The 13,978-nt window shown below is 41.5% G+C and overlaps 1 protein-coding gene across 1 annotated transcript in view; it reads right to left on the reverse strand.

The window, feature by feature from the left end:
• Positions 1 to 13,082, reverse strand: part of hydin (HYDIN axonemal central pair apparatus protein) — a 56,353-nt gene extending 43,271 nt beyond the window's left edge. The window contains 7 exon segments of the mRNA XM_053426366.1: positions 6,765 to 6,907; positions 7,256 to 7,455; positions 8,007 to 8,141; positions 8,513 to 8,632; positions 9,827 to 9,952; positions 12,168 to 12,285; positions 13,024 to 13,082. Of these exon segments, the coding sequence (XP_053282341.1) occupies positions 6,765 to 6,907; positions 7,256 to 7,455; positions 8,007 to 8,141; positions 8,513 to 8,632; positions 9,827 to 9,952; positions 12,168 to 12,269 (826 nt within the window). The 5' untranslated portion in view covers positions 12,270 to 12,285; positions 13,024 to 13,082.
• Between the last annotated feature and the right edge of the window lie 896 nt (positions 13,083 to 13,978).

Below are 13,978 nucleotides of genomic sequence, written 5' to 3' on the forward strand. Positions count from 1 at the left end.
TAATGAGTCTCTAGGTAGTAGCACTGGGCCACCATCACAGTGTGCACACTTCCAACAGAGGGAGAAAGAGCAACAATAACAAGCAACAAAAATAAGATGCAAAACTACGTTTTGTATAAAGCCACCAGGAACAAGGTTAGATGTAAATTCATTGAGTGTTTGTTTACATTCAAATCAGGACTGGGGATTTAGCACCTGGAAAAAAAAAACTCTCCTTTTCCTGAGATAATTTATATTCGTATACCTTCTGAGGTTTCTCCTTTCAAATCAGTCGGTCCGACCTCAGCCACACAGGGAGCCCACTGGGTAACAACACAGGGAATGTCGGAATTCTGAACACCGAGTGGTCTCGGCTCTGAGCTCCACAGGGTTCCCTGTCACCCTGTTTTGTCATTCATAATTAATTTGTCTTGTGCATTTTTAAAACACAGATACCTTGGTCAATAAAAAGACTACAAATGAAAACTGGGATCAAAGTGATCCCAGTTTGAAAGCAGTTTTGGCTTTTTTCTCACTTTCTGTGCGATTGTTGTGCTTTTCAATGTTTGTCTTTAGCCAAATCACAGTGGAGAGAATGCCATTAATTACTTCTTACTTACACCTTTATTCTCACATGTCCTCACTTTGATCGGAACACAATGAGCACCCGACTCACTGGGGACTGAGAGACAACTGCTCTGAAAAGCAGATTCAACTCAGGGAAAACATGCTGGAGGCTTAATGGCGGCTCTGTGGGTCGGTGAGCGAAATCCTGCTCTTTGCCAAGTAACAGAAACTGGACTCAGGTTTGACAGAGAACAAATAATAACTGTGGACTGAAATGAGACCAGTGTGTTTCCACTGATGTAAAAATTAAGAGTGATGAAATAAACAAGGGCACGATGCAAAGTGGCCAAAATAAAACCACACCCATACATCCAGGTGTACTGCTGCAGGTCAGCAGGTTCAGGTCAGCAGGTTCAGGCCTGCGTCTGCAGAATTAAACAGGGAAACACAGAATCTCTTAAAGATGCCACCAGCTACTGTGCTGTAAACATCTTTAACAGCTACTGGTAACGTTGCTTGGATTCATCAGATCTTTACAGGCTAAAAGTTGGTGTTTTACAGCCACAATGAATGTTATGTATATGTTAGCAATATATAAATAATATAATAATCATGCATTATTTGACTTTAGCTAAAGATTTACAATTTAAAACACAGGTTTTTGGTTTTATATTATTCGCGATTTAAAAATATCCAATATGGAGACTTGCTTTTTGTCCCAATAAGGAAGACAGGTCCCCATTATGTTACTGTGTTTACAGATTTTGCTCCCCCCACACACACACATACAAACACACACACACATATACACATGGAGTGTGTTTGTGTCAGGACAATAACCGGTTTGTAAGAGTAAAACTTGACTGACTGACTCCAAACTGTAGAGCTGCACAAACACAACAACAAACAAGTTGAGACACCTATCAAATCAATTCAGCTCCATTTCCATCTTCAACCTCAGTTTATTTAAAGAGCATATCTGAGAGTCTGCACACGTTACAGGTTAAATTTAACATCAGACAGACGAGAGCGAAAACACAAGAGCATGCCGGCACAATCCCAAACACACAGGAAGGAATATCTATACAACAATAGGATAAGCAATTATGTAAATTATGAACATATTTAGAGTGGAATCACTTCACTGACAACCTGCTCAGTGAAATTAGGACGGGTCACGGCAAAGGGAAATAAGAAGGTTTCAACCCCGGACTTGAATCTCAACAGAGCCAACTTCCTGCATTTGCATAGAGTCAAGAGAAACGAAGCTCAGTAGGCAGAGGCTCTACCTTCTAAAGTCTTTAATAAATCTGTGATGTGTTAAGTCACCAGACTCAAGAGAATGTACAGTAAAGGGTGAAATTAATTAAATTGATTAATAACACTGGAGATGTGGGACGGAACATGTAAAGCCCTGTAAGTCAGAGGCAGGAATTTGAAATTAAGTCTGAGTCTGCATAGATTTTTATATACAGTCTTAGGTCATGGAAGGCAAAAGAAAAGATGTACAAAAAACATAGACAAAATGTTAGTGTGGGAAATAGATAAAATGGGGGGTGTATTGTCCATATTAAAGAGATGAACGTGTTTAAATTTTTGACATACTTGATATTTGAATCATACATAAAATGGTGTCTAGGATTATTCTTGACTGTATGCCTCAGATATTTGTGTTGCATATTAATCCATCAGGAACTTGTGTTTGCATGTTTATGACTGGTCATTGCAGTGTTTTTTTTGTTAATTTTTTGTTAATGTTGTGTTGTGTTGTTTTGAAGATCTAAAAAGTACAAGTACTGATGATCGTGGCAGCAAGGATTGAACATGTCTTCCTCTGTTTATGGAAAAGTTCCTCTAAAGTTTAAATGAAATTGACTTTAAGTAATCATTAAGTATTTACAAACCACCCAGAGGTGTGTGATATTTATTTTTTTTCTTCGTTACTTAATGAGGAGAGTTCAGCCGATATTCTCATTTCAGTTTTAATTTTGTTTCAAGTGATCAGAAACAATTTGTAGGTCACGAAACCTTACGGTGACAAATGTAGCCTGGTAAGACCTAAACACTCACTTTGCTTGCCACATTAGAATTAGAGTGCTCCTGTTAGCTTCCAACAGGCCAATTATCACTGAGATTTCCATCATGTACCAAGAGGCAGGGAGAAGAAGAAACTAAAAGCAGGGTGAGGTTCCACAGGAGAGCCAGTCCTTTGCTTTCACGCTGTGGGAAAGAGAGACGACGGGGCCGTGAGATGTCGAGGAGAATGAAAGAGAGAAGGAGAGAGAAAGGAGAACATAGCAGACAGAGGATGAGTGAAAGAAGGAAATGAGGGAGAGCAAAAAAGAAGGATTGGGTAATACAGAAAGAAAAGCAATTATCTCGCAGGTTCTGAGAGTGATGACAGCGGTTGACAGGCAGGGAGAGCTGCAGCTTATTGCCAAGCTTTCATCCTGGCGGTCCACCAACCCGTCTTCCCCCTGCTCGCTTCCTCTTCCCATTATTTCTCTATCGCACAAGGAGAACTTTGCAACCCCTCCAGCTACCTGTGATTGCAGCACAAACAAAGACTCTGCAGTGTGCGTGTGGACAAACATGCTTGTTCTTACATCTGAGAATGTGTGTTTGTTTATGAGCCACTCGCTGTGTGTGTGCGTGTGTGTGTGTGTGTATGTTTCTGTGTGTGTGTGCGTGAGTGTGTGTGTGTGTGTGTGTGTGTGTGTGTGTGTGTGTGTGCGTGTGCTGCTTTCTTTAACAGGCTGCTGTGCTGAAGTCCCCTCGGTGCGACAGCCCTGTCAAAGCAGATGCCTCAGCACTTCCTAAGAGCTGCCCGTCTTTTCATTTAAATCAGCGAAGTGAGTGAGGGGAAGGGTGGTGGTGGGGGGGGGCAGGGGGGGGGTGCTACTGGAGCAGCACCGTCCTCACTCACTTTTAAGACTGATCAAGGATTGTTTAACACGCCAATGAAGGAAAGCTGGTGAGCTGAGCAGCCTCTATATGGAGAGTATTCCTAGGCGTTTAACTGACACAGGAAAATAAAGATGTCGTGTGTCCTGCACATGCAAATTGACACAACACACATGTTCACACACACAAGCTGTGTCGGTTCATGCTGAGGTGGAGCCTCAACAGTGAACGCCTTCTGCACCAGGCTGACCTGAAACATGCATAAGAGAGAGGGAGCCAGGGAAAGGTGCTAAATTAAAAATGATAGCCTCTTGAGGCGCTGTAAGTGGTGTTCTGGACTCGGGCTCACCCTCCCATTATAAAACCTTAATGCTGCAGCTGATCTGCTGATTTACGTAGAAACGCAGCATCTCTCTTCCTTTAAGGTCACACACGCAGGCAAAAAACAAAAGCACCGGAGAGCTACAGTAAGTTTTATCCCCAAAAGAATCCATATTAAAGAGCTTCACATGAATCTTTCATCGCGTCTCTCTCTGCTCTGGGGAACAGCATCACAATAATTAAAAGATAAACTCAAATGGATAAATAAGAAGTCAGGACAGTTCAGCTTTCATCCGCCATTATCATAGACTGGCGGATTTTGCACAAGGTGACTTTGTCGGGGTGGAATTTAAGGACTAATGACAACTGATAACAGATTAAAAAAACTGTGGTATCAGCACGATGCTGAGTTTTCTCTCTCACACACTCACACATATGGTGAAAATGGAGCTGGTGCACTGTGATCAGCCCAGGGGATGAACAGCTAACAAGACTTTTTCTCCTCTGCATCATATACAGCTGTTTAACTGTATTCGTTAAACATCTGGGGATTTTTCCAGGACTTTAAGGCAGCTGAGCATCTGAAATTTTCTTAAGAGGAGACTTTCATGTGGGCAGCTTGGAACAGGAGTAATGCTGATCTGATTCTGACTGAAGCAGCTCTTTACTTTATCAACCAAGCCACTGCTGTTTGCTGTTGCTATTTCCAGCTGGCAGGGTTAAGCTGCAAGAACATATGAAATGAGAAATGTCTCCGTTCCCATCATAACAGCATACGGTATGGAACTGGCTCGAGTTTGCCAAGTTGCTGTAAGCTGGTGTTCTGATGCATTGAAACACTTTCAAATTAAATGTTTTCAACCCATACACAGAATTAAAAACCACTATTTTGCCATATTATTCCCTACGAGTGTGTAGGGTGCAAGCTTTTAGTCAAAGCCCCAGTTTGTGCAGTTTTTGCTGAACAGGATAAAAAAGCCACGCACTGATGTTTTCAAGCAACTTTCTCCTTTTACCTCTAATTGATCCCAGTGTGTGTGTTCAGGGAAAGTCAAAAGCTTTGCCTTCTTGCCTTTGATGTTAAGGAGACTGGCTAATTGTGAAGGCAACCGAGGCTACGACTGACCACCGGGTGCAAACTTTCAGCTTCTAAAATACTTCTTTAAATCGTATTTGTTAAAATCCTCCTCACGTCTCATAAGCCATCAATAAATAACGTTTTCTGAATTTATTTCTAAAAAGCCAGAGTCTGTGACCCTTGCCGGACTGTGATAAACACAACTAATTATTTCATTCTGTCTGAATTCATTGGCGTACCTGTCACTAACCAACCTGCCTGCACACACACACCCTGTCGTGCTCTCACCGTGCTTGGCAGCAGGCTTCACAGCCCGAGGAGACATAAAGCACTGAAGCAGAGCTGATAGTCAGAAGTAAGTGAGCGGGTCAGTGCGTCAGGCTGAGCGCGTACATGTGTGGATCGTTCGGCCGGCTCTTGCTAGCTTTTCAAATAAATTAAATATTCATATTCACATTTAGCCTGATTAAAGAGATTAAGAAATCTGTAAAAGGTTCATATTGATCGATCTTATATCCCAATAACTACAGAAAACTCACAATGGTGTACAAGCACGGGTAATCATGTGTTTTTCTGTACGTTTTGCGTAGCAGCGAGGCAATAAGAGATGGTGTATCTTTGTTGATGCATGGGGGATGGGGAGAGGAGGGGAGGAGAGGAGGGGAGAAGAAGAGAGGAGAGGAGAGGAGAGGAGGGCTAACAGGCCCTTAGAGAAAGCTGAACTGAGCTATAGATACTACACAACCCAGTCATCATGGGCTCAATCCCCACCACGCTCACACCCGTGCTCCCTGAGGATGTTGCAGATTCTCCTTTCATTACCATTACTTATTTAACCTTTGACTTCACACTCACGTCCAAACACACACACAAGCCCCAAAGTAGCCTGTTACTATCCGCTCATCTACTAAAGGTCAAAGGTTATTCCTGATCAAAACAGTCTGTATTTAAACCTGCACGTACACACAGGGTATTCGATTTAAATTAGGCAGCAAAGAAGAAGACAATTAGAGAGGAGACAATGAGAAGTTAATTGGATCAGCTCAGGAAATCTATAGCTGTGCGGATAGGAAACATTTAAAAGTTCAAATATGCAACAAAGACTGTGTGTGTGTGTGTGTGTGTGTGTGTGTGTGTGTGTGTGTGTGTGTGTGCACACGTCCCTCATCTCATTATGTTTTTTACCTCAGTGATAACTACAAACACATTCATACTTTTAGTTCCACACTATTCAACACTGCTGATTATGCAGATTATACAAACTGCTTCGATCGAATCTCTGCTTCCATCTAGGTGTGTGTGTGTGTCTGTGTGTGTGTGTTTGTGTGTGTGTGTGTTTGTGTGTGTGGATGTGTCTGTGTGTGTGTGTGTGTGTGTGTGTGTGTCTCTGTGTGTCTGAGTGTGTGTGTGTGGGGGGGGGTGGAGCTTGACCGAGAGCTTGAGGAGGCTACACGCCCACCTACAAGTTTCCATAGGAACATGTTTACTGATGTTATAATATATGTGCGTGCTATAAAAGATAAAGTAAGGTGAGAATATGGACCCAAATTAAATCCATTTCTGTGATGGTGTTTCACAAATAGAGTAAGACTGAAAAGCCATTTTGTTTTGGAAGAGTAAATCTATAAACTCTCCACCTCCCATCTATGCAGGAGTTGGAGTATTCTAGGATTTAATCTTTTTAGCTTCGAGGAAAGAATAACACAGCGGAGGAGAAACGCACTGTGACAAGGTCATTTGAAAGATAAAATATATATAAGCTGATACGTCAGATATGAATATTTTACTCCTCTAACATTTTTTACTCCTACTCTAGGAAATCAAGGAATGATGTCATCGTACAATCGACAGAGGCTATAGCTGCTTTTTAACTTATTTGTGGCACAGTGTTTTTTAGTTTTGTTTGTTTTCAGACGCCTGGATATTCTCTCACCAGTGTGGTAGTGCAGGTGCAGGTCCTCGCTGTGGTCTCCTGTGGTCACTGGGTGGAAATTCACCGTCACCTGCATGCTCCCGCCTATATCAAGAGTCCCAGAGGAGGGCGTCACTGAGAAAGGGCTGGAGTAAAATACAATGGTTACACAGGGGGGAATGAAAACAGGCTCAGTGTTTTATATATTAAATATTCTGTGTATTACTATATATACAGAAAAACAATGTACAACAAAAAATAGAAACCAAAAAGTTTAATAAACCTTTTACTCATAACCAGTAGTAGTAGTAGTAGTAGAACTTTTACTTTAAATGTAACTTAAATATTGACCTAATTCAGATGCAGTTACAGTTCTAATGTTATTGAGGGTTAGCTAATAACGGCTTTATAGATTTAAACTGACGGTAAAAATATCAAATCACTCAAACACATCTGACACATCAAACATAAAGTGGGTGTGATTAAACTCTAACCTTTGTGTGTGCAGCGTGAACTTAGCCATGCGGTTTCCTATGTTGCGGACTAGCTGAGTCCTCTCTGTGGAGGCTTTCACGGGACAGAGCGGTAGATAGAGCTCATCTCGGAAGTCAAGGATGGCCCGTGGCCCGATGGCGCGGACTGGCACCTCGAACCGCTCTCTCTCGGTCACGAAAACCAGCCTGTGGTCGTAGTCCTGAACGGAAAAAACATATCAAACAATAAACATAAAGAGCAAACATTTATTTGATGTACTTTCTTTTAATTCAACATGGCTGCACAAACCTGTCGTTATGCTCTACTGCTATGCTAACACACTGACAGGTCCCTGAATCACAGCATCGTGTGTTGACCACGATCAAACAGCCATGGCACACATAAGAGATTATGTTACCATTTAACATTTGTTACATTTCCTGTTGACCTTTGCCTCTCAGTTTTCACCTTCACCCAAAGTATCAGGACAAGAGACAACAAAAGGATGTGCCTGTGTAACTCGATGCCTGACCCTTGACCTTTGCTGTTAAAAGAGATGTGTGCTTGAAATATCAATGCAAGATAATTGCATCCATTTAATTCATATCACTTTCTTACCCACACCACACTCTGATTACAGCTTCATTTTCTCATCAGATCTAAATTCCATATCATCCTAAGTGCATGTTACCATGATACTTATTGTGCCCCCCCCTGTCCTCCTGCGTATGATAACTCGGTAAAGCGGTCAGCCCCCCCTCTCTGCTGTACCTTGTTCTCTTGCGGGGTGAAGCATACTGTGAAAGTCGTAGACATTCCTGGTGCAACCTTGCTAGCTGAATCCTTTGAGGATTCCACATGGAAATACTCTGAGACCTGCAGCTCCAGCTTCACTTGTCGAGAAACCTTGAAAGAAAATGACACACAAACTATAAAATTGCAAGCAACACACAGCAACAAATACAGACACACACACACACAAACGTGATGATTTATTCATCATTACTTGATTGTGTCTAGTTCAAATTGCAGCGATAGATCTCCTCCAATCCCCAATAACTTGTTCTAATCATTCTTAAGTCTTTAAACACAACCCACACCCGATAACACACACACACAAAAACAGTCACACACACGTAAACCCATTTTTTCTGCTGCTAAGGTCAAAGCTGTTCAAAAAGTTGGACTGTTGGCTGTTGTTCCAATTCACATCCACTCTTGATTGCAGCATCGGCTCTGCAGCCATGGTGTTTGTGTGTATTTTATTCATCACAGACCTTGTCCATGTTGAAGAGGATTAGAGGCAGCTTGTAGGTCTGTGCAGGAGAGAAGTTCTGGAAGCACAGCTCGGATGGGCAGGGCTGGAAAAGTGCCTGGTCTAGGTCCACCAAGGACAGCTGACAACACACAAACACACGCTATAAATAATGCAGATTGAAATGTTGATTTTCTTTAGAAATCTTTACTAAAATGTCAAAGACAATTAACGGACTCCAAATAGTTTTGGGGTTTGAGCCAAGAACCCTTTGGAGCCAGCCCCTGATCTGATGGGTGCGAGTGCACGAAACCATTAAACAACATATGTGTTGGACAGGAAAATTAAAACTGCTTTAGTCTAAAACTGTGATTCCATTGACAGAGACTGATTGATATGTCAAAGGAATATATGCCTCTTAAAGTTAACCTGAATTATTTTCTTCTATGATCTAACATTGTATAAAATTTGCTTCCAGGATCGTACTGGTCATTGCTCCTTCTTACCTCCTACAGTGGAGGTTAGTCCCATTACATTTGCATATTTAATAAACATTGACAGAATGTGAACAGAGGGAGTTGCAAAATGTGTCCTAATTATGATGAAGGGGGCATTATTCATTTCATAGGCATTTTCCCAAACTTTAATGGCATGTTCCCCCCGAGCCTTCCATTAAATTCTGACTTAAAGGGTATAGGAGATCCAGTCACATTGGCTGCCCTCTGCCCATCAATTAGTGCTTGCTGACTAAGGGGGTGGGGGGGTGGGGGGGGCAGCTTAGGTACAGTGTGAATGACCTTAACAGACTGGTACATGCTCTGTATGCAGAAGATTACTGATCATATTATGAGAAGTTTGAACATTTAATCTTTTTCTGATCACATCCACCCTTCCAAAAAGTCTCATTGAGTTATTTTTTATTTATAAACATATATATACATATATGTTTATATCTCAAGAGTACGTAGTTTCTATACTCTATTATATAATGTCTGCAAGTCCTTTGTAGTGAGAGGAGAGCTTGTCAAAACCAAATGTGGGCCTTGATTACTTCATTCTCCAGGGTTTTATTATCTTTAGGATGAAAGTCTGAAGCTGTAGCTTGTCTGTAGACAGCTATTGTAATAGTAATTGCATGTCTAGCTTTTATCCAGCATGTGCTTTAAGTTCATATAACAGCCTGTCTGACTGGTTTCATCATCCCAGTTATCAGTTCCTACAGTAATCGTGCACCATCACAGAGCCATCTTCAGTCCTTTTTCCTGGCTGGTCTCTCCTAAGAATATTGTTTCATTTTTGTGCATAGTGTGGGACCCCGACTTTAGCATTCAGTTACTTTGTGATGTGACGTCTTGCTCATGTCGAGGAGCTCCAGGATCCGGGGCGGGTGCATCTCCTTGGTGTTTGCCAGGCGCTCCTCTGTGGACTGTAGCATCTCCTGGATGTAAACAGATGGAGTCACCTGCAAACACACAGCAGCACATTTTATTAACGTTATCTTAATAACGCTATCTGCTCTGATAGACTGTTTCCTTGTCTCCTAAACACCAGCAGTGAAGTACGAGACTCAGCATCAAACCAGATTTTCACCACAGAAAAGTGAAGGAAAGGATAATGAACAGAAGAGCTATAAGCTGTCAACTTCAGGCCATCAGCTATGACAGGAATGCACAGACACCTGCATCACACCTGATTTCATGCATCCGATGGATGTTACTGTAATATTCTCCCCCTCAGTGAGGACCATCTGCAGCATGTTGTGTTAGTATCCTCTCCCCACAATTCTCTGGCACCTCTTTATCAGTGCACCAGAGGCAGAGAAACATCTGACTCCACTCAGTCTATTTCAAGGTCGGGTCAGAGACGGATTTTAGCTTAATATATAAATCAATAATGTAGCAGAGGAGGTTATCGTATATGCAATATTCAAAAGCTGCCAGTAAGGTGTGTATTCATTATACACTCTGTTATATTATTCAGTTCACTAAAATAATTCTCTCTGAAAAGCAAGTTGTAAACTTGGGCTGCCTCAGGATTTGCGAAACTAGGGACCTGATGCGGCCAGCGGTGGAGTTAAATTGTATTTTATTACTTTATTTTCTATATCTTTGTAGTGAATGAATTTCATCATTCAGTATTTCAGGTTTTCCCCAAATTAACTTGTGTTGATCATCGAAAATCCTTAGACATCACATCCACATCTGATGCGTGTACAATACTACTTAGCTATTAGCTAGCTAGCTTCTCCTCTGGCTAGCTAACCATAGCTCGATCAAACCAAATAAACCACGAAATATAACAGTATGTACTTAATAGACTGATAGATATGCATTTTGAGAATATGTTTTTTATTTTCTTTATCCCGACTGTGGGCTGGTCGGAGTCATTTCAGACTAACGGCTGACATGGGATAAGATGCTGGACGAAGAAGAGGATGAAGAAAATGTGAAGAAAATTCGTAGGAACTAGACTAACTATGTTCTACAGGATCCAGCTGAAGTTGTGGGTGTCCTGGAATCCAGCTCTCATCACAGGGTCCTTCGATAGCATAGAAGATACCATCACAGGAACCTTCTTCTTCTGAACAATCTGGGCCGGATTGGACAATGTGTAGTGAAGTTACTTTTGACATATAATCGAGGTGTTAAGCCCGGGTCTATGATATTAGGTGAGTATTTTGTTGCTGATAGGACAATGCAAAGTGGAGTTATAACATATCCTTATTTTTTTGATAAGGTGCATTTTTTGATAAACTTTGACGCCAGGCCACGGTCAGACTGTGTGATTTACACTCAAACTTTAAATTGCCAAATTATCTCCATGGGGTTGAGATGAAGTTACACCGAATTCAAAGTTGATCTCATGAAAGCTCTTCTATGAGGAGTTTGATTCAAATACAACATGTATAAATGCCAAAAAATGGCCAACTTCCTGTTTGGTCTAGACAAGACAGTTTTTTGTTCATTATGAAAAGAGACATGGGCACAAAGCTGCTATATAGGGGGCTCTATTCAGTTATTTTGCCACGCCCATTCCTTGCAGCCATATGAATGTTTTTTTGGGGGGGGGCTGTTGTTACACACATGTAGTTTGAGGGAGATTGAAAGATGTACATTGAAGTTACAGCATTTTTCGTGTGTCATGGCGACTTGTTGAGAGTCGCCACTAACTGACGAAACTCAAGGTTTGCAAATTTCTACATCATCAATGTCTTGAGGCCCTTCTGACAAAGTTTGATAAGGTTTTGGTCGTTGGACAAAGAGGAATTAATTAAAGTTTAAGACGTGCAAAAAGCAAGACATTTCCTGTTGCCACCAGGGGCGTTGTGATTTTAAGTCATGATTTCTGTGTGGATGTCATCAAGCAGAGACTCTTGTCATAAAGGTCCCGTTGGAATAGATTGGAACATGTTACCTTGAGAGCTGGTCATGATACATGTGTGTACTGATTTTGGTGAAGATCTGTGAAAGCAAACTCAGTTCTAGGTGGCGCTGTTCAGCCAATCACAATCTGTCAAAAAAGTGACCAAGTCTAAAACATACATTCCCCGGAAATTGCCCCATGGTTCTAATCCTTGAGATAAGCCTGGTTTCAATATCTCATATGTTTCTAGATATGTGTGAAATTACATGAGTTCACGGAGAAAAGAGGGAAGAACAAGATGATACTGTCCTCACCCTTCTTGACTTGTCCTCCGTCAGAACAAGTTTGTGGCCGTAAGGCAGAGACTCTCTGCTCTTTGACAGCTTTGTCTGCGTGGTCATCTGAATGGCTGCCATCTAGAGAGAAGATCATCTGCGAGAGGAGAGGAGAGGACAGAGGGAAGAGGGAAGAGGGAAGAGGGAAGAGGGAAGAGGAAAGAGGAGAGAGGAGAGAGGAGAGAGGAGAGAGGAAAGAGGGAAGAGGGAAGAGGGAAGAGGGAAGAGGAAAGAGGGAAGAGGAAAGAGGAGAGTAGAGGAGAGAGGAGAGAGGGGAGTAGAGTAGAGGAGAGAGGAGAGAGGAGAGAGGATGAGAGGAGAGAGGAAAGAGGAAAGAGGAAAGAGGAGAGGAGAGGAGAGGAGAGAGGAGAGGAGATAGGAAAGAGGAAAGAGGAAAGAGGAAAGAGGAAAGAGGGAAGAGGGAAGAGGAAAGAGGAGAGGAGAGGAAAGGAGAGGAAACGAGGAGAGTAGAGCGAGGAAACGAAACGAAACGTGGAGAGGAGAGGAGATGAGAAAAGAAGAGAAGGGTAAGAGAAGAGGATATAATATAGAGAAGAGAGGAAAAGAGAAGAAAAGAGAAGAGAAGATGGGAAAGGGTGTTTATCTAACAAACATTAACAGTTAACCCGCCTCTTCACCGAATCCTTTCATCCTGATTTCCATCTGCGCACTTTCTGAACGACTCCTCCTCGTTGACTTTACCGTTACTTCGCTGCGTGTTTTAAGTTTTACCACGTTTCACTCTGCCTGTGTGAGCTCGTCACCTCGTCTCCTAACGTCGCGACACCACGTGTGAACTCGTTGAACCATCAGAAACAACAGATCCCAGTCTTACCAGCAGCGAACTGGAGTTAAAACGTCTCTCATTCCCAGTCTCTCACGCGCTCAGCTCCTCTACACTGCGTTGTGGTTTGTCGCTGTGGGCAACGCACTCGACCCACCGCGCAGTAAGCTGCTCCCTGATTGGTCAGAACAGTGAAGGGCTGGTACCTGCAGTTTTATAGTATTTATTTGATATTTCAACATTTTATTATTGTTATACAGTAGTATAATCTATGTGTGGCGGCATATATTTATACAAGGATTTAACTTTTTATTGCAAAGATTTATTGCATTTTATAGCAATTATTTTTTAACATGTGATGTTTACCTCTGGTACCTTTAACTCCTTTGATTCATTTTAAATTACTTTTATTGCAACTTTATTTCATGTAGTGATTTCAAAGGGACAGATCTGGACTATGACAGAAGAGTGTTTAGTTTAAAAAGGTGTAGAGGTAATGATGTCTGATCTATTATTATTATTTTTATTTAATACGAACATTAGTGTTGCTGTCAATGATACTAATACTTAAGAAGTAGAATAAAACTTTACATTTATAAATTAAATGTGAATCTGCAAAAATATTGTAGAAGTATAAAATAAAGTGGTAAATACAATACATACATCTAAAATGTTTAGTGATGTACAATTTAAAAACATTACTGTTTTAAAACATTACTGTTTAAATTGTACTCTTGTTTCCAAACCAGGCTTAAATAAACAAATACTAATAATCGTGAGAGAGAAAGTAAGTCGCACACATTCTAACGATCTGCTACTGAAACATCAACATGACCCACAGACACAGATTAAGAAATAATGTCTCTACTTGCTCACATTTCTAACAAGTCTCACATCGGGTCTCTCCCTGTGTGTGTGTGTGTGTGTGTGTGTGTGTGTGTGTGTGTGTGTGTGTGTGTGTTTGGGTTTGTGTGTAGCGCTGCCATGACCACCTGTAGTAATTCTT

This window comes from Pleuronectes platessa, chromosome 7, assembly GCF_947347685.1.
Source record: "Pleuronectes platessa chromosome 7, fPlePla1.1, whole genome shotgun sequence".
Taxonomy (NCBI): domain Eukaryota; kingdom Metazoa; phylum Chordata; class Actinopteri; order Pleuronectiformes; family Pleuronectidae; genus Pleuronectes; species Pleuronectes platessa.